Source organism: Meleagris gallopavo, chromosome 7 (assembly GCF_905368555.1).
Source record: "Meleagris gallopavo chromosome 7, MGAL_WU_HG_1.1, whole genome shotgun sequence".
Lineage (NCBI taxonomy): Eukaryota > Metazoa > Chordata > Aves > Galliformes > Phasianidae > Meleagris > Meleagris gallopavo.
The window spans coordinates 21355705-21377285 of NC_139410.1; the positions used below are offsets into that span (position 1 = coordinate 21355705).

At 39.4% G+C, this 21581-nt stretch overlaps 2 protein-coding genes across 2 annotated transcripts in view; one reads left to right on the forward strand and one right to left on the reverse strand.

Moving 5' to 3' along the window:
- Nucleotides 1–7731, forward strand: part of LY75 (lymphocyte antigen 75) — a 42666-nt gene extending 34935 nt beyond the window's left edge. The window contains exons 30-35 of the mRNA XM_085228161.1: nucleotides 64–284; nucleotides 1221–1395; nucleotides 1893–2060; nucleotides 3292–3414; nucleotides 3886–4053; nucleotides 5157–7731. Of these exons, the coding sequence (XP_085084287.1) occupies nucleotides 64–284; nucleotides 1221–1395; nucleotides 1893–2060; nucleotides 3292–3414; nucleotides 3886–4053; nucleotides 5157–5341 (1040 nt within the window). The 3' untranslated portion in view covers nucleotides 5342–7731. The remainder of the gene's footprint in view (nucleotides 1–63; nucleotides 285–1220; nucleotides 1396–1892; nucleotides 2061–3291; nucleotides 3415–3885; nucleotides 4054–5156) is intronic.
- A 707-nt stretch (nucleotides 7732–8438) lies between these two features.
- Nucleotides 8439–21581, reverse strand: part of LOC100548805 (myosin X-like) — a 67929-nt gene continuing 54786 nt past the window's right edge. The window contains exons 32-41 of the mRNA XM_085228160.1: nucleotides 20908–21102; nucleotides 19967–20124; nucleotides 18500–18623; nucleotides 15998–16295; nucleotides 14891–15098; nucleotides 14345–14481; nucleotides 13186–13309; nucleotides 12427–12876; nucleotides 11534–11725; nucleotides 8439–10765 (exon numbers count right to left, since the gene is read on the reverse strand). Of these exons, the coding sequence (XP_085084286.1) occupies nucleotides 10652–10765; nucleotides 11534–11725; nucleotides 12427–12876; nucleotides 13186–13309; nucleotides 14345–14481; nucleotides 14891–15098; nucleotides 15998–16295; nucleotides 18500–18623; nucleotides 19967–20124; nucleotides 20908–21102 (2000 nt within the window). The 3' untranslated portion in view covers nucleotides 8439–10651. The remainder of the gene's footprint in view (nucleotides 10766–11533; nucleotides 11726–12426; nucleotides 12877–13185; nucleotides 13310–14344; nucleotides 14482–14890; nucleotides 15099–15997; nucleotides 16296–18499; nucleotides 18624–19966; nucleotides 20125–20907; nucleotides 21103–21581) is intronic.

The window sequence follows — 21581 nt, forward strand, 5'->3', positions numbered from 1 at the left end:
ATGTGTTCCTAGTCATGTGACTGAAATGCATAGAATGTCTTATCTTCTTTTTCTTTGAAATAGGACCCCAGCAGCACAAGCCTCCACTGCCTGAGTTCATTCCACATGGAGACAAAACATACAGAATCCTTCAGAAAAAGTTAACGTGGTATGACGCAGTGAGAGAATGCAAGCAAAATATGAGTGATTTAGCAAGTGTACACAGTGAATCACAGCAGTTATTTCTGGAAGATATTGTCAAGCAGGATGGCTATCCGCTCTGGCTTGGGTTGTCCATTCATGATGTAAGTATGTACTTTTGGTAACCTCAGTAACAGAGTTTGTAAATAATTCTCTGCACAGAACATGAAATATTTTCTTCTGGATTTGTGGAAGCTCTATTTTTATGTAATGTATGTTAAAGTATATTAAGTTGCCATGTATGTAGACACACTAGTGCTAGTTCTGAATCTTTGAGAATTGAAAACAATACAATCAATTGGGCAAGGATTTATGGAGCCTGTTAAGTGCACTTCATGACTGGCTCTTCAAGGCCCTCTAGGAAGTTGTCCATCTCTTCTCCCAGAAGGCAGCTACAGATCTTATTCCATCTCTGTTTTATCCTTGAAGCAGGAATGTGTGTTCCCAGCCCTGCTTCCTGTACTGCTCCCCAGGGCTGCCTCTTGAACTGACAGTGGGAGGTAGTTGGCAGAGAAAGCAGAAGCATGATTTCCACATATACCCTTGCTGTCTGTGCCCCTCTTTTGGTCTTGAATGAGTCCCTCCACTTCTCACAACTCTGTCTTCATTATCTAGGGTTTTCAGCAGTGTATCTGAAGTGTGAGCTGATGTTGCAAACAGATCCTGAGCTGACCAGCTCTACTCACTGCAGCCCAGCAATTAGCAAGTCTAGTAATGTTCGTATCAAGGAAGATAGGCTGCTTAAATGAAACAGCAAGATTAAATTAAGATGTTCCCCACAGAATAATACAGGCACACTGGAAGTTTAAACTTAAAAAGATACCGTATTTTTTCAGTTAGCAGAAGTAGCTAGGATTTCAGTGTTAAGAATTGGTTGGAAAATGCTGTTTTACACATTTATTCAGTGAGGATAGAGAGAGAGACACTTGTATTTTTATTGATTACTCGCTGATGGATAACTAGTGCTACGTGACTTACTAATGACTGACAAACATTAAACCACAAGTGTATGCAGCGGCTTGATTTTTGTCTTTACTTAGGGAAGTAAAGCTAATTTTGAATGGTCAGATGGAAGCAGTTTTGACTATTACCCGTGGGAACTAGAAAACTCAAATATGACTGAGAACTGTGTTCTGTTGGATACTAAAGGATCTTGGAACCGTGCAAAATGTACAAGTATTGCTGAAGGAGCCATTTGCTATAGCTTTTCAAATGGTAAGTGCTATGTTTTAAAATATTTTCTGCAGTTGTCTTGTGTATTGTCTCTTTACATGCTTTAGTTAGAGCTGCAAGACCATGTTGGGTACTTCTTTAAGAATTTTCTATCAGGGATGATGGAATGCTTTTAAATATATGATAGAGATTTATTCTCTCCATTCTGCTGAAGAAAATTCTGGTCATCTCTTGGTCACCTGTGGTGTATCAACTCTTATGTATCTTTTTCTGAATCAAAATCTGTATAATACACACTTCAAACTTTGAAACACCCTATAAGGTGAGAAAAAAGATGGTTCCCAAGTCTTTGGGACTTGTCTCATGTTCATTTTCAAGTAAAATCATCTACTGCACATGAAGAAGGAAAGTATTCTAACTGAATCGTGAATGCTGGTAGGACAAGTAGTTCTTGTTGATATTTACTTTCCTGATACTGCAGCAAAGAAACCACACAAACTCCTTTAGGAGAAGTAATTCCAATATCTTTATCTTTCCAGAGAGACAATCAGAGCAAAACCAAGTGAGCCAAGCCTCAGGATGCTCGCAACTCAGTGGAGAACTACCATGGATACAGTATAAGGATCACTGTTACGCATTTGACATGGCTTTCTACAATTTTTCAGTATATAATGTGGAAGATGCTAAGAAAGTCTGCAAGAAACTGAGTATGTTTAGACTCTCACCACATTACAACATATAACTAGTCCTCTGTACCAAAAGAATTAAAAAGCAAAACTAAAGAACCTATACTAGTTAGACTTCAGCTTTTCAGCTCTACTTAATTTAGGAAAAACAATAGCTAGTTTTAGCTTTGAACATCTCAATAAGATTTTTGGCACGTGGATATCTGCAAAGGAAATTCAGATGCCCATTGACAGAAGATTTAGAAATTTGAGGTTAAAGGTTTGGAGGAAAACACTGTATTTCTATACAAATAGGCTTATTTGAAATAAAGTTAGCGCTGTTAGCTGTGCTTCTTGTTGGAGGTTTTCATTAGCTACTTTAAAAGATATCGCTATCAAATAGTCCAGAGCACATACATTGTAGGTATTATTAGGACACATGGTATCACTGAAAGTATTAATTCTCTGTCAAATGAAAGGATTTTCTCTCTTATGTGGGGACTGTATTGCAAATGATAATTTTAAGCAGCCTTGTGTGCAGAATCTTTGAACTTCTTACTTTAGAAGTGACTGTCATAATGTTTTGTCATTGTATGATGTGAAGTTAAACTCACTAGGTAGAGGAAGAAGAAGAACAAGTGCTAATAGACCCAGTACTGAATGCAGTTGTTCAATTCAGTCCTGCCTGGCCTACTGATGGAAAAAGAAAGTAATCTTTCTCTAAATTAAGATTCTGGCTTGTGTTTGCATATAATGGTAAAGAATGGGTACGGTCTGAGCCTGTCCCCGATGTAGCTTTTCCCTCTCCTTACTCCTTAACTGCTGTAACACTGTATATAAAAATCTGAGGTACAGTGGGGGATTGATTTAGAAATTTACTTCCCTCAACAAAATGCTGAACAGTTGCAAATGCTGAGCTTTTGTTCAAGTAAATTCTAAAAAAGGGCTTATCACTTGGACAACACTAGTAATTCTGAATCAGGGACATATCTTTTGATATCTTCCATGTAAGTATTCCAGAAAGTTTACACCATTTTATTTTATGTGACCTGCCAGAATAACCAGTCTCCTGAAATTGTTTTGCATAACATTATGCTGTGCTTGAGGGAAGGGGAATCTCTGTCTTCCTTCTGCTGGTTACTTCAAATTAATGTTGTAAGCGCAAATCAGCAAATCTTTTCCTATTATATTTGTTCCTGCAGAAAACTTCATGTATGAGCACAATGAGAACCGTTGATGTTACAATTCTAACCATTTTTCTATTTCCCCTTAGGTCCTTCAGCAGCCCTTCTGACCATAGGGGATGCTGAGGAAAATGCATTTGTGAGCGCACACATAAAGAAAAATGATCTAATTACTAGGAAAGTATGGCTTGGACTGACTCAAAGCTCTAAGGGTAAGAAGCAGCAATCATTATGAGTGTTTCATGTAGTAAGTAAAAAAAAAAAAAAAAAAAAAAGCGTAAATCTTCAAATAGTTGTATAATATTCGTAGCCCACGGTAACTCCTGCCTGAGGTTGGCATCCCTCATTGAGCAGTGCAGAGCACTCTGGACTTCTCCATATATTAAATTTCTTCCTGCTGCACATTTGAGATAATCAAGAATAAGTGACATTGATTTTCTCTGACACTGTCATTGATACCTAACGGTGATGTCATTTCTGTCCAAATACATCAGATCCTAAGGATCTGGAGGAGAGATGCAGCTAAAAGTGACATGTTTGTATTTATTGCTTTTAATATATGGGATATATATTGTCAGCTCTGTTTCTTTTAGCAGTGTAAAGAAATCAGCAGTTTGTGAGCTACCTTAGTGTAATATTAGAGAACATTCTGGTGACCTAACTAAGCAAATTTTTCTCAACAGGTCAGTCCCTGCACTGGCTTGATGGCTCATCAGTTAATTACGCCAACTGGGATAACAGAACCGCAGAACTCAGTGAAAAATGCAGTGTTATCGTATCCACAACTGGCAAGTGGTCCAAAGTTGACTGCACTCGTAGTCAAAGCAGAGTGGTTTGCAAAGCTCCTTTAGGTATGGGAACACCGAGTTTAGCAGATGTTAAAAGTTTCAGTGACTATATTCAGCATTTTCTTTTTTTTTTTTTTTTGCTGGGGGATGCCTTTTTTAAGTAACTAGAAGTGCAATTCATGACAGAACCTTTTTATAACTGCCTTAAGCAAGAGCCTTCTGTGACTGTCCTGCCTGAAATTACATTCGCCTAAGACAATATTCTAAGGAACCAGGGCACAAATTTTCTAGAAATTTGCTTCTCCGTGCTTCCGCAGTCCATTTAAAGGAGAGGATTGAAATTTCCACGTAAAAGGCAGCATAGAGTAGTTGCTGTGGCTTTTCTTTTTACCACAGGGTATCTTTCATGGGTGAATCTGTGTGGGTAGGAGCAGAAAGATTTCTGCAAATAAGAAATGTTGAGTAAACAGACACTGAATATTTGTTTTCAGTCTTGAGGAGTCTTCTGAAACTGGTCCCATAGCTCCAGAAAGACTCAGGGAGTATTTTAATGGCTCACGTTTTGCTCTGCCTGGGAAAGGAAATAATTACCTGAGCATTAAGCAAATTCCTGAGAAGCAGTGAAATCTTTATGATTTTGTATGCATTTTCACGTAAGTGCAGGAATAGATTTAACTTAGCTGTGCTAAGGAAGACCTCAACAGGATTTTTTCAGTCCAAGGGGAATATAATTTCCCTCCAATTGAAGAGAACCCAGGAGCACATTCTTGAAATACACAGACTTCATAAAAATGAAACACCTGTTCACGCTCTTTTTCACCACACTTACAGGGTAGGATGTATCGCATTGTTTGCTTGAAATGAGTGCAGAATTTCTGGTGCAGCAAATTAGTAGAATGTTTTTGACCTCCACAGGTCCCTTCCAACACATCACAATTAGAAAACTAACAACTGAATTATTAAAAATAGAGAGATACTAATTTATACTGGAAACAAACTTCCAGTTAATGATGAAAGCTCCTAACCTGGTAAATCTGTTGACCTTGACTTAAGCCAAATGATATCTGCATAAATACAGTGTTAGTGTACAGCTACCTAAACATTAACCCTGTAAAAATAATATTTTACCAAGGCTCTCAGAGAATAATTTTTTTTTTTTTTTACAGGTTCTAATCACACTGGGGTGGCTGTAGCTTTTGCCCTGCTAATTATCTTAGTCCTTGTTGTTGGATTAGTGTGGTTTATCTGTAAAAAGAAGCGTCTTCACTGGAGTGCCTTCTCTTCAGTACGTTATCAAAGAGGGATAAATGATGATGAAGCTGATGATGTGTTCACAAAAGATGGCTATTGAAAAGAACTGTTCCTTCTAGGCAATTTAGCATGAACTTCACTGTGTGAAGCCGTAAGGACTGAATTACTTGATGTTTTGTTACTTCTTTTTGAAAAAGTAATAAGGTTATTAATAGGGGCTGAGTTTTGTTCCTTTTTACAAGTGTGCAATTTTTATTCGAGCCCACGGTAATTATTTACATTTGGCCTCAGTTGTTTAAGGTACAAGATTTTTGGAGTTGTGTAATGTATTTTAGAGTATTATTTTCCATCTATTTACTGGAAAATGTTTTTAATTAAATAATTAATGACAACTTACTTCACGCAATGTCACCTTATTGAATGCATGTAAAGTAGCCTCATGAATTCTCTAACTTTGTACAATTTTCACTCAGTAACTTCAGGCCAATTATGTGCCATTTTGATGTGTTAAGGATTCTGCTGCTAGCGTTGGATTATCTAGCTAGAACAGAGAGGATAAATGCTTGGTGTAGCAACTTTTGTGGCAAGCTGTTATAAATTTTTATATAGTAGGAGAAAAAGGAGTTATCAGACAGCAAATTTAAATTTCTAGAAGGAAGATAATGTTGTTACTTTCTCTCCCAAATTAATAATAATAATTAAAAAGCTATACTGGTGAGATAAGAATGTTGGAATGCAGAGAATTACGGAAAATATCCTGCACTAAAGCTGTGCCACTTATGAGTAAGTTTATTAATAAACGTAAAATATTTTATATTTGAGACTGTGACAAGCTGGCAGATCGCTAAGCATGGCACAGCTATCAGAACTACCCAGTAAGGGCTGACTATAAGTACAAGTAAAACTCAAGACAGTAAGAGCCTCAGCCTTGTGAAAGCAGAAGCATGAATGTTGTGTTTTATCCTGTGATATAATTGTTAAATAAATCATTCAGTTTCTTTTCACAGCACCACAGCACCTTCAACAAAGGTTTAGAAGCACAAATAGCAGAAATGTTTACAGGGAAAATCATTATCTAGGCATAAGCATAAAAAATTAAAACATTTTTAAAATGCACTTAGAGTAGCATTTAGAGGAAGAATTATTCCATTCTATCCCATGGCTTCACACTCCTCTGAAATTAGACCTGTGTGACTTTCTTCTGGATAAAACAGAAAAGACCTCCATTTTATAATATGTTGCAGCGTGACATCTGAGGACAGGAGTGTTACAGTGCTTTACGTTCTTTAATGAGATCCTTCTGACATTTTACCTCCAGTAATACTGTTGGTTTTTATTATGGGTAAATGCTTAACTATATGAAGCGGAATATCTGTTATCTGTTCAAGAAATAACAAAGATATATCTAAGAAAGGAATGAGGAAGAATATATGGTAAATTAAGTTGTGTATGTAAATGCTAAAAATACTTGAGTATTTTACATAAAACTTAAACTTGATTTTTGTATGATGTGATCTATGCACTCCAAAGAAAGTTATAAAGGGAAAAAGGGAAGACAGCTTTGTACATACTCTAATGATTTGATCAGTGTTTTGAAGAAGTTGTTAGATTTCTTCAGAGCACAATACAAAGAACAGATGTTTACTTTTATGAAGGTGTATATGCAAAAGATGAAATCCATTCCTTGTGTAGTAATAATGGTGTGATATGATAAATAGGTCTAACATGCTGAAAAGTGTACTACTGATTTCTCTGGAGCAACATTGTGAGGTTATAATGTTCAACTGCCTTATTTCCCTGCAGTTTACTGAAATTGACAGCACTTTCCTTTGTACCTATTTGCACTATTTTGATAAGCAGGTGTTTATCATCTGTACTGATAATAGAGAATCTCTTGTAGATATCACTTCAGTACCTGTTGAACTAGCAGAGTGAAGGAGCATAGCCAAAGAAACGTCCTGTTAGTTTGCTGATAAAGAAGCAAGCACTTTTGTTGTTTATTTGGTACTTGAGCACAATTGTGAAAGAAAGTCTTCTTTCTTGATGGTAGTTGCTTTGCTGAATGACTTCTAAATTAATGGAAAAAAAAAAAAAGTGTTGTTCATTGTCCTTTTCTCACAACAATAAGTGGGAAAATATTTCGAAATTTCTGTTTTGAGATTTACTAGTTTTACAGGTGTTTATATACTTTGAACGTTTTCAGTTGTGAAGCTGAAGTTGAAAGCGAAAATTAGTGAAAAAATCCTAGCTACCCAAAATATAAATATATACTTTTTATAATTGACATAAGTGTATATTTTATTCTTATGAATGATGTAAATAATTTTGTAAGGCCCCTTTTCTATGTTTGTTTCATCATACCAAGTTGTCTCATCACTGGCAATTCTCATTTGAACAAGCGCAGCTGCCTTAGTGCAGGTGAATAACCCACCTCACTTGACATACGCAGCAAGATTATTACTGAAAGAATAAAACTAATAAAACACTAAACTGCTTACACTGGCTTTATTTCCAGGGAAGCAGTGATCGGAGGTAAGGTACAGCTTGTTAACCACTGCATAAAAAAAGCACATAGTAAAGGGGCGGTGACCGCAATTAAACCAGATAAATGCTGCCCCAATAAGGAAAAAGGAGAGTTCATCAGAATGTTTTTCATATATTGAAAAGGAACATCAGTAACTTTCCAGCTTAAATCATTTATTATGCCTAACTTTTACCAAGCTGCTTGCGCAGTTTGCAGTCCTGCCAGTCATAGAAAGGTTGAGGTACACCTGGCTCTTAATTACTTAATTGATTCAGCTGTCAACCACATGCCTACATAACTGCTGTAAGGCTTTAAATGATGTCCCTTTATGACACTGTTGTTGCTGCCTGTGAAGCTCAGCAGGATATGTACAGCCGGTGTTTGTAAACAGAATGAAAGTGACCTTATATCAAGAAAACAAAGTTCTTATTGACCAAATTATTAAGTGGGTTTCTCCTAGAGCAGTGGTGGGGCGGGGGGGATGAGCACCTAGATGAAACCACGCAGCACACGCTGCAAGCCGCGGAACGCGGTGGAACACCCAAAATGGCGGCGGCGCATGCGCAGTGTGGGCGGCGCGTGTACGTCTGGTCACGCTGCTGCTCTGCTTTGCATTCACGCTTTCCGAGCCTCAGATCTCTCAGTAAACGCCACAAAATGAACACGCAGCGCCTAAGTGAATAGAGCCTGTGCAATCCAATAATTTATTCAACTTTCATCTTGTAAAGCCAGTTACAAATGAAAAAAAAAAAAAAAAAAAGACAGCAGAAGGAATTTTGTAATAGAAAGGAGCAAAATTACAACAAATACTAATGGGAGTTACATTCCCAAGTGGGTTCAAGCTGCCTGCAGCAACCCCAGAGCCAGAACACAGGAACAGTGCAGAGCTAGGACAGGGATAACCAAGGCTGTTGCTACAGCCATGTAGTCAGCGTGCAGTGTCACATCTCAGGCTGCCCATGCACTCACTGTGACCCAGCTGTCTGTTTCTCGTGATACAAAGGGGATGTCCATAAGGTCCTTCAGTAAAGCTGTTTAAGGCAAAACTCCAGTTGGAAGTGCAATACACAGTGGTGGCTGTCCTTGTAGACTGGCTTGTGTGGCAAGTGGGCAGTGTTTATACATGCTGCAGTGGGCTTGGGAGGAGAGAGAAGCAAGATTATGAACTATGGTTTATCTTCGTGCAGCATGGGGCTCAAAACTGCACTACTCTGTGAGAGTTTTAGTGAAATGGCAAAAGCCCCATGTTAATTTGAACCAAACCTGGTGCATGCTGACTCTTCGTTTTCTGTTCTGTGAAATTTCTCCTTCACAGCTAACAGGCCTTAAAATGCCCCCCTTTTTCTTCCTCCCAGAAATGGGAACAGCTGATTTTAAAACGAACCTGCAACCTTAATGATTCTGTGATCTTATGGCCCACATCACATGCTGCCTTCCAGCTCCATTAGGAAACAAAGGGCCTTGACGGTCCAGGACTCCAAGTCCAAGACATAAATTGCCTAGCCTCAAGGCTCCTTGATTGCCAAAGCAGCCAATTTACAATGTAACTAATGATACTCAGTACTATTTTAAACAATGACAGTTGTCTTCAGTCTCCTGCTTTTATCTTTCACTGAGGAGGAAAAACTTTTGCTTCTTCTTCGAATTGCAAGTAGCTATTAAACCCTCTAAGTGGTTGTTTCAGCAAAACAACATGATTTTCAAGTTTTGCTGCTGAGTAGGGACTAGAGGGGACTGCAAGGGGATTTAGGGATGGAAGCAGTTCAAATTAGAACTCACCAGAGAATGAAGGAGTTGGCATTTGCTTACACTAGTACAGGGGAATTACATATTACATCCTTGCCTATAAGAGGTTATCTAGGCATCTATTCACTCAGTAGGAAACAGTTTGTCTAAAACTAAATTTTGGGATCCCAGTCAGCCTGAAATCCCATCTAGAGAAATAAGCAACTTAATGCAGGCACTGAAATCTCTGACTTCTATCCAAAACCCCAAGTTTGTGAAGAACAGATTTTTGGAAATTGAATTAAATCAATCTCACCTTCTCAGCTGTACCAGGGAAAAGGCTGTTGTTAATTTTTATGCAACAGGTGCTACATGGAATGCACCCAGAATGGCAGCTGACAAGGTATTTCAGCAGTGCTAGGCCCCAGTATTTTCTTCTACAATGGAGTATTCAGAATTTTTACTTAAAGTGCCATTTTTTAGATATGTGTACCTGTAACCATACACTGGGAGGTAACAACTCACCTTACGTGTTTTTAGTTGTTTTTTTAATGATCTTTCACATAGTGTTTGACCTCTTAGCTGGACAGTCTGGCTTCAGTTGCAAAAAGGCTTTTTTTTTTTTTTTTTTTTAAAACCAGATCAGATCATTAGTATATCCTGAAGAGAAAACCCTAGTGACTTATTTTAGAGTCGCCTACAAAATAAATAAAAACAAAATATTCTCTTTGCAGCCCATACTACGGTCCCCTGATCCCAGATGTTTGCATATTGAATATTTTTAAGGAAGCTGAAAAGCCTGCCTCCTGTAGTCCAGATTCCTGCGGTTTTGTTGCTGTCCACGTGACAAGTAGTTGTGAAAGCAGCAGAGAGGACAGGCAGAAGGAAGATGCTTCTGTCTTTGCTTCTTTAAAAGGTACATTGTTCATCAGACAAGCCAGGGAAAACAAGGTTTGGGCTGTTAATATTTAACAAGTTGTTACTGTTTAATGTCTTTGGGCAGAGGTGCAAAATCCTAGGTACTGCAGATGCCACTTCAGTTTGTAAATACAGTAGTCACTCAAGTGGAATCCTTAAAAACATCTTTGCTACACTTGTGCTGGCAAGTTGCCAATACAAATTATCAAACATCTGCCTCTCTTTCATGGCAGTCCATTCATATCACCTAGTCCAGATGCTGGCACGACTGTCCACACTGGTGCCTGATTTGACACTGCAACGCTTCTTCACTATCATGTTGATGTATGCTTTCATGATCTTTATTATCTCACCCACCTAGAGAAGGAACACAATGAGATAAGCACATTTATGATGTATTCCCATTGATAAGATCAGATGTTTTGCAGAAAGTTCTTATTGAGGTCGTGATAGTTATATACTAAAAAGACCTGGACAATGAAAGCAAGGATAATGACAGGCATGTAATTGTTTCTTTACAAATAAGTGTTAAAAATATTGTGATTCTTCTATTTGGAAAAGCCTCTCTAGGTTACTCTAGCATGTTGTTTAATGCAGAAGCTATAAATGAACAGACCCATCTCAACTCTGATATGCATTAAGGATAGGGAGTTAATACAACAGTTAAAGCTGTGATTCTGCTGGGAGAGAACTGTGACCTTACAGCAGCACCTTTTAATGCTTGACAAGTTTGTGCTCTGTTTTACTGACCTCTATAAGCTTTAACTCAAAAAAAGCATGTGTAATGCTTCCAAACATTTTTTTTTTTTGGTAATTTTGTGAAGTCCCAACTTATAAACCGAAAGGGAATGAAGTAACTGAGCACCCAAAATTTCCAATTCCATGTGCCCTAGAAGGCCACTCAATCTCCTTCAGTTTCAAACCAGCATCATTCTTTTTTCTGTACATCTCTGTATTCAAAACCAGGTACCACAACACTTTAGGTTTAAGCTTCCTTCATCCTTTTTCTTGGCTGTCCTGACCATTCAGCAAGAGCTCTCACATATAATCTTGTCTAGTCCTCAGAAATTAGGGCTTTACTGGAGTGCTAGTAAAAGTGCATGTGCAACAAGTGCTTTCACATACCTGGGCTGTTTCAAAGAACATTTCTCTCTCATCCACAGTAATTTTAAAGGTGTTGGGCTGTGGTGCTCCAAAGAAAACAATGTGCTCGTACTGGAAAGTCTCCAGTGGTTTAGGATCTCCACGTTTGTAGACAGACACATTCTCTGTGCTGACTCCAAGCCAAAGATCATTTGGAAAGCCTCCCTCCTTACACTGCAGAAACAGAAATCTTGCATCAGTATCCGGTCGCTGCAGGATATTTCATTTCTCTATCCCAATAGAAAATAGAAAAGCCTACAGAAGGAAGCGTCTAGATGCTCCTGTTGCAAAGATTTAGAAGTGACATGGCTGTGAGTAAATACTCGTGGAGTAATAAATGACTGTAGTACCTAACACTTCTCATCATATAATTATCTGTAAAATAATGGGTTTTAAATATTATTTTACAGCAAAAACAGTAAGGGCACACAATCCTTCTAGGCAACTTAAATACAACAGAAAAATGGAGCTGCAGATTCCTACTCTAGGAATAATCCCAGCAGCCGAACTGACCCAGTTTGAGAGATTTCTGTAGCACTGCTGCCGAGGAGGCTTGCATTTTTTGCTGTCAAATACAATATGGCTTCATTTTACTTTCACTCCACTAGCTATCACCTTCTTAAGCCCAGAAAAAAATTCTCAAAAATGAAACTGGAATTTATTGTCTCCCTCAGTTAAGCAGGATGCACTGGTTTTCTTGACCTCTGCATCACACCTTGTTGGATATGTGGTACTACAAGCTTACTCTCAGCTTACTAAGACAGAATAGCAACTTCTTGAAGTTCCCTTCTGCTGCTAAGCAATATCATACACAGAGCTGTATCTCTTCTCCAGACTGACCCCTCTCCTTGGCAGTAGTTAAATGCATCTCTCACCTCAACGTCAAAGAGGGTTGATCCATAACCTGGCCACTCCTTTACAATGGACATGTATTTCACCATGGCCTGATGCTGAGAGAGTCCCTGCAGCTTGGTCCATTTCTGTGCTATGCTTGCACGAGCGGCTGACAGCTCTTCCTTCACCCACATCTCCATCATCTGCTCTTCTTCTACCTTCTGCTTCTTTACAGAGCCTGTTTTGAAGCCACGTTTCAAGGTCCCTTCAAGGAAGCTGGTCCGTCTCCTCTCCAGAGTGTGACTACTGGTGCCACTGCTCTTTGTGGAGTGCAGTATTTTGGATTTCAGTCTGTTAACTGGGTAGATTCCATCCAGACTCCAGCTTATTTTAGAATAATCTCCATGAAGGTACTGCAGCCGGAGCGCTGCCAGGCGCTGCAGTGTGTCCTCTGGTGCAGGAAAATGACCATCTATGAGGCTTTCATGAGCCTAAAAACAAGCAAAAAGTCCCCCCAGACTTATTAGGACATGGAAACATTATTCACAGCTGGGTCCATGTACAGATTCCTATAGCATTTGCCCTAATACAAAGCCAATCCAAGAAGGAAAGACCCTGTTTTTAATACTCCTATTCCCTAGAGAACTTCTCTGTCTATTTGCTTGGTGGACTCCAGACAAAAACTCGAGATAATAAGTTCTTCTGTCCAGATCAGCATTCCCACTTCTATAGCAAAAATAATCCAGTTTTCTGTATACTCCAATGTGCTTCTGCTACTGGAAACCAAGTCTGCTGCTTACCTGCTCAAACATGAAAGCAAATTCCACTCCATCTTTGGGAACATTCTCTATATCCAAGAAGCAATATAGTTTAAAATATAGCTGCCATTGCCCTTCCTCCTCTTCTTCCTCAGAGCCAGCAAGTCTGTAAGACAGGAAAGAAAAAAAAGCAAAAAACAAAACTGTAACCTGAAGCACCACAGTACTAGGACATCCACAGTACAACTCACACTGCAGAAGTATCCCTGGATTTCTGAAGAAAACATAGAGAACTACCTAATGTGCCAGGATAACCTCAGGGCAGCACAGCACACTTCTCTGATGGCTTCCATTTTGTTCCTCTTAATTAAATGAAATTTTGATTCAAAAGAACCGAAAGTTTTTATTCACATATACTTGACCAACACATTAGATCAAACAGATTAATTTTCATGTGTTCTAACTAGAGGAGATGAAGCCAATAACTTCAAAGGAAGTGGCATTGGCAGCTACATTGTTGAGATGGTCCCTAAGAACAGCATACATTCATAAGCAGGGCAAACACAGTTACTCCTTGCAGTTCAGAAATGTCTACATAGGCATCAAAGCAGCCACTGATGGCTATGACCATACAGTTCCAAACATCTGACAAGCAGCATCTCATTTTCACGCTGTATTATTTCCTTGGACAGGGAGCTCACAGAAGTATTCGTTTGTGTGGCCCATATTAATCACAAAAGTAGAAGTTACCGTGCAAGAATGTCTCATTTTGATGGCGCTTGATTTTATAAGCTGTTCTGAACTGCTGATAGCCCTTGATACTTCTAAATGCATAGGCATCATGTAAGAATTGACTGCCAGGAGGCAGTATTCCCCTTTTACAGACATGGAATGATCAAGACAGCACAGTGAGTTAATCAGCCCTTCTCCGAGCTCTGCTAGGAAAGTATTACTCTTTGATAAAGGCACCACTAATTCTGTCCTGCCCAGGTAATGCTTTTTCATCACCGAAACAGATGTGAACGTGGTTTTCACCACAGTGAGAAAGAGCACTTTAACCTTACCAAAAGGGAGTTCACACCAAAATGAATTCCCGAAACACTGCACCTCTTTTGGATAAAACTACCTGACTACACTCGTTTAACCCAGAGTTAAGACGAACTGGGAGGTAAAGCAAAGATTCTACAGAACATTTTTCTACCTCTCAAATTTGGCCAAGATATCAGCAACAATCACTCGACTCTCAACAGCACGGTCCACCTGCTGATTATGTTCAAAGAGAGCGAACATATTACGGCTGTCCTCCATTGCTAAACCTCGGATCAGCTTTTCAACCACCTGCAAAAAAATCAAGAGAGATACAGATTATAGTGTAGGTATTGCACACACTTTCAGAAGTGAGCTCCTCAGGGGGAAAAAGACACATGTTGTGTTCCTGGTGTAATGACTGTGCAAATGGAAGGACCGCAAGTAGCCATGAACTGAATGGAGATAGAATGGTGAGAGCAGGATGGGGTGATGGAAGCTGATGTAGCTGGACTTTGGTCATTGGAACTACCAATACACACAGCTCTACTCAGCCCACCTCTGACAGCGGTATACTCAGATACCCGGGAAAGAAAATATAAAATACTTTTCCTAAACCCTGAAAAATTGGAGATGGATATAAAAAAGGAGTCCTATCAACAGGATCAGTACCTAGACACAGAAGAGTTCTTAGATCTGGTTGATGCTACGAATGCATTACCTCCCCAGCACTTGTATGAGAATTGATGGTGATTTTACAGGAGCCCCCACCATGGCAGTACACTGTTGTGGTCATTTCTTCACGGGTGAGAAGAGCCTGTATTTCCTCCTGGGAGGGCACAAACTCCCTTGTCTTTGTTCTCTTTAGGGAATCACTGATGAATTGTGCATATCTGTCTATTTCTGAGTCTGGAAAAAGGTCTTTTACCCTAATTGGAAAGAGAAGTACAATAAGCCATTACACAACGAAACAGAAAGCAAGAACATTACCAAATAACTTGGACTACTGCAGTTAAAGACATCAATGTTAAACACAACTGCAAGAAGACGAGCTCAGTTAATTCCTGGAATTATGAAACCTGCTCCCACTGTTTACTGCAGTCACTTCAGGGGGATTTCTCAGGAGCATATGAAAAAAGCAGATCGAACTTCAAAGCGTACAGTACTAGCTGAAGACAGGAGAATTGAGTAGCTAAATTTACACAATTGAAATGAAGAAATACAGAATGGAATACAAATTTTTTCATACTTAATTGTTTTTTGACTTTTTTTAGGCATAACATTATGTGCAAATCCAGTGATAAAAACATACAGTGGCAATATCGAGTAGTGCTCAGCGTCTCTTAGAATAAGGCCTTGAACGTCCAAGAGGTTCAACTATTTGTATATTTGCACAAATTTCGACTCACTCTTTCCTAACCTGGAAGGAATCAAATAGACTTTACGGGCCTTTCTCATCATTTATTCCAGGATGGACTGCTCTGAAAAGCTGCATTGGATGCTGAACATAAATTGTGAAGAAATGTAAACAGTTTATTTCAGAAAAATTGGAGGATAAAGCAGATTAAAAATAAATATTGTAAGCATAACGTGCTTAGTTAGGCAAAAAATGAAAAACACTGCAAATCCAGTTTACTGTATCTGCTACTCCAGAATGCTAGTTTTGCTTGTGGGTACTGCAGAATACCTCATTCAGTGAGTATGAGTATGTTCCTCACGTTTCTGCAGGTTCACTTCACCACAGGAAGAGGGTAAGACATACAGCTATAACAGACAGCGCAAGATAAGTAGAGAGAAAGGGAACGATGCAAATGAAAAGGACTTTCACCTTCTCAGGTGGAACTTGAGGTAGCGAAGGATCCCTCTGCTGGGCAGAAAAGTGCAGCTCATACATGCCATCAGCTGCCAATGGTGCAGGTTCCCAGTGCTGTTGGGATGCGGCATGTGATTCGTTTGTTTGATGAGCTGACAATACACTTCATCACGAAGGGGTTTCAGATCGTGGCAGGTCTGAAGAATGCCTTGGATAATTGGTATGGGGTCAGACACCGTCTCAATCTCCTGAAGGGAGTTAAAGATCTTCACTGCTTCATCCTGTAAGCTGCTGTAACCCTTTTCTTGTTGCACTGGGGAACAATCACAAAGGCGGCAAGAGGTGAGCGTCTCCCTCTTCCTATTGGCACAGCAATAGGATGAGCAACAACAGTACAGTCTGTGATGGAAGAGCAACCTGAGGAGCAGCACTGGTTCATCTATTGAACTTACAATTCATTAACGCATCTACTTTATGTGTGCAAGTGCAGTTTTAAGTAGTATTTGCCAATATTTAACTTGTCACAATGGCGAATTCATTTCTGAATATTCCATACAGAAAAGAATAATTCTTTTAAAGGAAATTAATGTTGAAATCTAATTCATTTCAAGGAAAAAAAACAATACAAAACAAATGATAAACTGATCACAAGTGCCAATCTGTTCTTAGACATTGCACTTCTTTCTTTGTTTCTGTGCTTTTAATATGTCATTTAATTTGATCCCTGTACCCAAACGGCAGTGAGTAGTTCTCCTCTTTCACTTTCTCCATAACATTTCTCCAGTCTTTTTTTTTTTTCTTTTCCTCTGATGCTGAAGAGTCCTTCTCCATTTAATCTCTTTGTTGGAAGCAGATCTTTCTGTGCCTTCGATAATCTTTGAACTTTTTTTTTTTTTTAAACTTCTATATCTTTGTAACTGAAGGCCAAAATGCATTCTGTATTCAACATGCATGTGCACGACACATCAATATAGCAACATAAAGCTTTTTTCTTTTTTCCTTTTCTAAGCATTCAAACCGTAGCATTAGCTGTTTTGTTTCCCTGCTCAGCGTAAGAGCTGACATTTTCGTAAAGCTATGTGAATTGGTGCTCGTTTCCCTAAGCAGAACAAGATCACACAGACCCAACACTGCTTTGAGTCAGACTGTTCTTCCCCAAATGCATTGCTTTACATACCTAGATTGAAATCAATTTCTGGAAATTCAGTCATTCTGCATTAAAAATTCTTCTATACGTCACCTATACATCACCAACTTTCAGTTCCAGTGTGCCAGACTGAGATCATCATCAAACATTGTCACCTCAGTGCTCATCCCCTTTTCTACTTCAATTATGAATATCAAACACTACCAGTGCTAGCACTGAAATCCTCCGATGACCACTCTCTTTTAGAGAACTGCATTTATTCCTATTTTTAAGTCATTTAAATATGGAATTAACCGATTGAAGATTTCTTATAATCTTGAAGCAATTAAACTTGTTTAAAAGGCTTGCTGAAATACGCCCTGGAAATCTGCCCACTAGGTTACACCACAACAGAGGATAACCTGTACCAGTAAGCCTTGGCAGCTCTTTCAAAGAGCTCTCAGACATTTTTGAGGTATATTGAGATATAACTTGCTTCTACAAAGCCCTTATCACCTCGTTCCCTACTGCTGCTCTTTATTACAGACTCTCTGTTGATTCTTGAAGTCAGATTTACTGATTTGAAATTCTCCAGATCTCTCCTGAAGACCTTTTAAAAGAGAGGCATTAATTATCTATATGTCATTCCTTTGATAAATGCCATTCCTCTGGTGTCAGGGCAATTTTAAGCAAGATATTGCTTGTTGCTATTAATAATTCACCTACTGCCCTCCCAAGTTCCCTTACATAGGGTGACCAGTTGGTCACAGCAGCTTGTTCTACTCTTTCTATTGACTTGCTCCATAACCTCTACTGAGGCTTCAATTGCCGTCCTTTGACACATCCCTCAAAGGAAGAGTTTCCTAACAAAAATCAAATTCCCACTCTCCTCCCCCACATAAGGCCTCTCTATGCTGATAAACACATGCAAAAAGTCATCCTACTCGTGCTATGACTCAGTGCCACTGTCACACTTTGGCTACCTGAAGGCCTATCAGTCTAGCTATTTTCTGTTCCTAAAGCATTCAAAGATTCATTTGCAGTCTGTATCAGTTTCTCTACAAATACTATCCCAATGCCAGATGCATGCTGTAACCCTGTACTAGGACTTACACTGGAACCATGTGCAACTCAAGAAGGCAGGCTGTACATTTATATCAGCTACCTTCCCCCATTTACTGTAAGAATTGTTCCTCAGTCACAACACTGCAGATGTAGAACTCATTATGGGAAGAGAAAGGCACTACTCCCTCCCTCCAAACCCTGCAAGATGCATTGCTTCAAATGAACTTCACCTGCACAGAGGAAGCTAGTAGACCATTTTTGTTGTGCTCAGGCTCCTCAATAATCCTCAAAATAAGAGGAGATTGTCACATGGTTAAAATACTTACAGTTGACGCTAACATCTCCATATGGTAGTGGGAGCAAAGGGGAGTGCAAAGGGTGCTGGGTGTACCGCAAGATTGGGTTCCTCCTGTATGTCTGCTCCACTACTTCAAGGTTAGTGCTGTTTTCCTGGAAGAAGAAGCAAGTCCTCAAGTAGCCGTAGTCATTCCCAAGACATCTTTATACATTTAGGGTCAAATTAACCTCCTTTATTCACCTTTCAGAAGTTTCACAGAGGGACTACGCGATGAAAGCATAATACTCATCTAAAATTAGTCTGTATGTTATTTCTGAAAATAAAACGTAAGAATAGCCATACTGGATCATGCCAAAGGTCAGCAAGCACAGGGTCTTGACTCCAAATGTAGGTTGTGGTTCATCCCTACTGCAGTCACATATAGAATTTATGGCGCGATTCCATCCTGGTACATCTTTTCAACAGTAAACAGCTGATGGAAGTTGTGTCCACAGATCCATCATGTTCAGTATCTAACAGTGATCCTGCCCACCCTGAATTTGTCTGGTGATGTACATGTGTCTACAAACATATACATGGTGTTCAAAATACAAGTCAGTCACTACCATACACACCGGTATGACACTCTTCTGTATTTTGCCTTATATGATTTCCTTAACACTATCCAATGTTCCATTTAACTTTGAACGCTGAGCTGAGACTCTCCATGATGAACGGCATGGCTTACTATCTATTTGTATCTTTTTTAGAGCTCATCACAATGTGTATGTTTTTTTCTGATGCACACTACTTTGAATTTATCAGCTCTGAAATTCAGCTGTTCTTTTACCCCACATACACATGTCAAAAGATACTTAGTAACTCATTACAACCACCTTTAGTTTTGACTGCTGTAATTCTGTATTGCTAGAAGCTTCATCAGCTTACTTTTCAATTCTCAAGATCACTTGCGAATGCAGAGTGGCACAGCAATTAGCACACAAGCAGTTGGAAATGCTCTCTTCAACATGAAACCCAACTATTCATGCAAACCTCTGCAGCTTAACCTTTAATCAATATTTTGTCCATGAGAGGACCTTCCACCTGTCTCATTACAGCTTAACTTCTTAAGCACCTTTGCAAAAAGATTTATCAAAGCTTTTTGGAAATTAAACCTTATGACCAGAATCACCACCATCCAAATGCTTGCTCATCCCCTGAAAGACCTGTAGGAGATATGCCAAGTATGGCTTTTTAGTATTTCCTCAGATCCCCTTGAATCTTCTTTTTTTTTTTTAAAGCTTGGTTATATTAGCTGACTTCCATTTCTTCAATTCTAGGATCACATAGCCTACGGTCTCACAATACAGATAGTGTGCCAGTTAAAAAAAAAAAAAAAAATTATATTAGATTTGATTATTTAGGCAGACAGTAATTTTGTTTTCTTTTATGTTTTGTTATCCTAAGACTGCAATCCCATTCCCAGCCATGCAGGAATCAGCATGATGCTACCTACCCTGATGTCACGAATGAGTTGCTGTGTAGGTGTTTCGATGGGAACTTTGCTGTCAATGACACCTTGAATGGCAGAGGCCCAGCGCATAGCTTCATTCAGCAGCTTTGTGTACAGTCTGTAGGAGTGCTTTCGCCCATGAACAATGATGTTCCAATAGCCTGTAGAGATACAAAGAAGCTAGAAGCTGAACCTTGTTTCCATTCATCTTCCCTTTTTGTCTGTACAGGTGTTTGAGGAAAACCTTTGCTGCTCTGATAGTGAAGTACGGTGTGCCTGGTTAAAATGGACTGGGCAGACAATATCGTTCCCACTTCCCAAAACAGGCTTAGCAGCAGGATGGTCCCAACAAAGCTTTCCAAGACACCAGTATCACAGTGTAACATACATACTTCCCCACCAACCAGTCAGCTCACATTCACAGTTTGGATTTGGGCTACACTCAAAAAAAAAACAAAACAAAAAACAAACAAACAAAAAAAAAACAGTCAACACACATCACTCAAATGTAGACATACCCCTGTCATCTTTTGCTTCTAGCAAGCTGAGTGATGCAGAAAAAAGACCTCAGGTGTATGCCATTTTGGTTATTTAAGAGAATCACATTGATCCCAGTTATTTACTATGTTAATGGTATTTATCTTTGAGCTTTAAGAACTACGGTTTATGTAGAAAAAATTTAGATAAATAATGACACTACTTAGTGATAAAACACCTGTGCTGTGCATATCCATCAGGTGTGAGGGAATTACCACACTTGCACTCTATTCTCTGGCCCTTTGCAAGTCTCCTATGGTTTGTGTGGGATGATGTCTGCAATCACAGAGCCTCAGACAGCCTCAAGACTGCATCTCATCACAATGCACGTTACATTCTTGCATCCTCCCCTCTTCAGGCAACTCCAGACATGGAACACCTGCTGAGCACTGCTTCCCTCTTCTTACCTGTGTCTTTAAAGACCCTCTCGTCGGGCTGCACTACAGAGCAGAGGCTATTGAGCACAAGTGTGCCAAGCTTGGCAGCTGTGCGCTCAGACGACTTGTAGTAATCAAGGGCAGTATTTGTCAGCACAAACCAGCGTTTCTTCATCTTCAGAGAGGACACTTTGTTGCTGCTCTGAACCTCTTTATGAAGCCAGCCTAGGACAGGAACACAGACATGTCAGTGGTTGCTTTTCACCTCAACAGCAAGCCTGACTCTTGCCCAGTGGCTCTCTTCACTCTGGGATCAGAATACAAACTCCCCACAAAAAGCTCCTACTGCCAGCCTTGCTTTACTGGCTATCATAGCATCCCGCACAATAACTCTAAAACAAAACAAAACAAACAAACAAAAAAAAAAAAACAAAAAACAAAAAAAACAGATTTCCATTGATCTGATCTATCCTTCAGCCCAATGTATTTTCTTCTCAGCAATCTGTGACAGTTTGCCCCACCATCAGGACATCTTCTGTCTGGGATACTTCTCTCACAAGTCATGACCATGGAAATAAATCATTTACAAGTCGTCATGAGATGACTGCCTTCATCTCCAGCCAAGCTCTAACTAGAGACAGAGTTTATCTTTTGCTCAGCCTTACAGCATTACTCTGTGTCCATCAGAATCAGGTTGGTTTGTT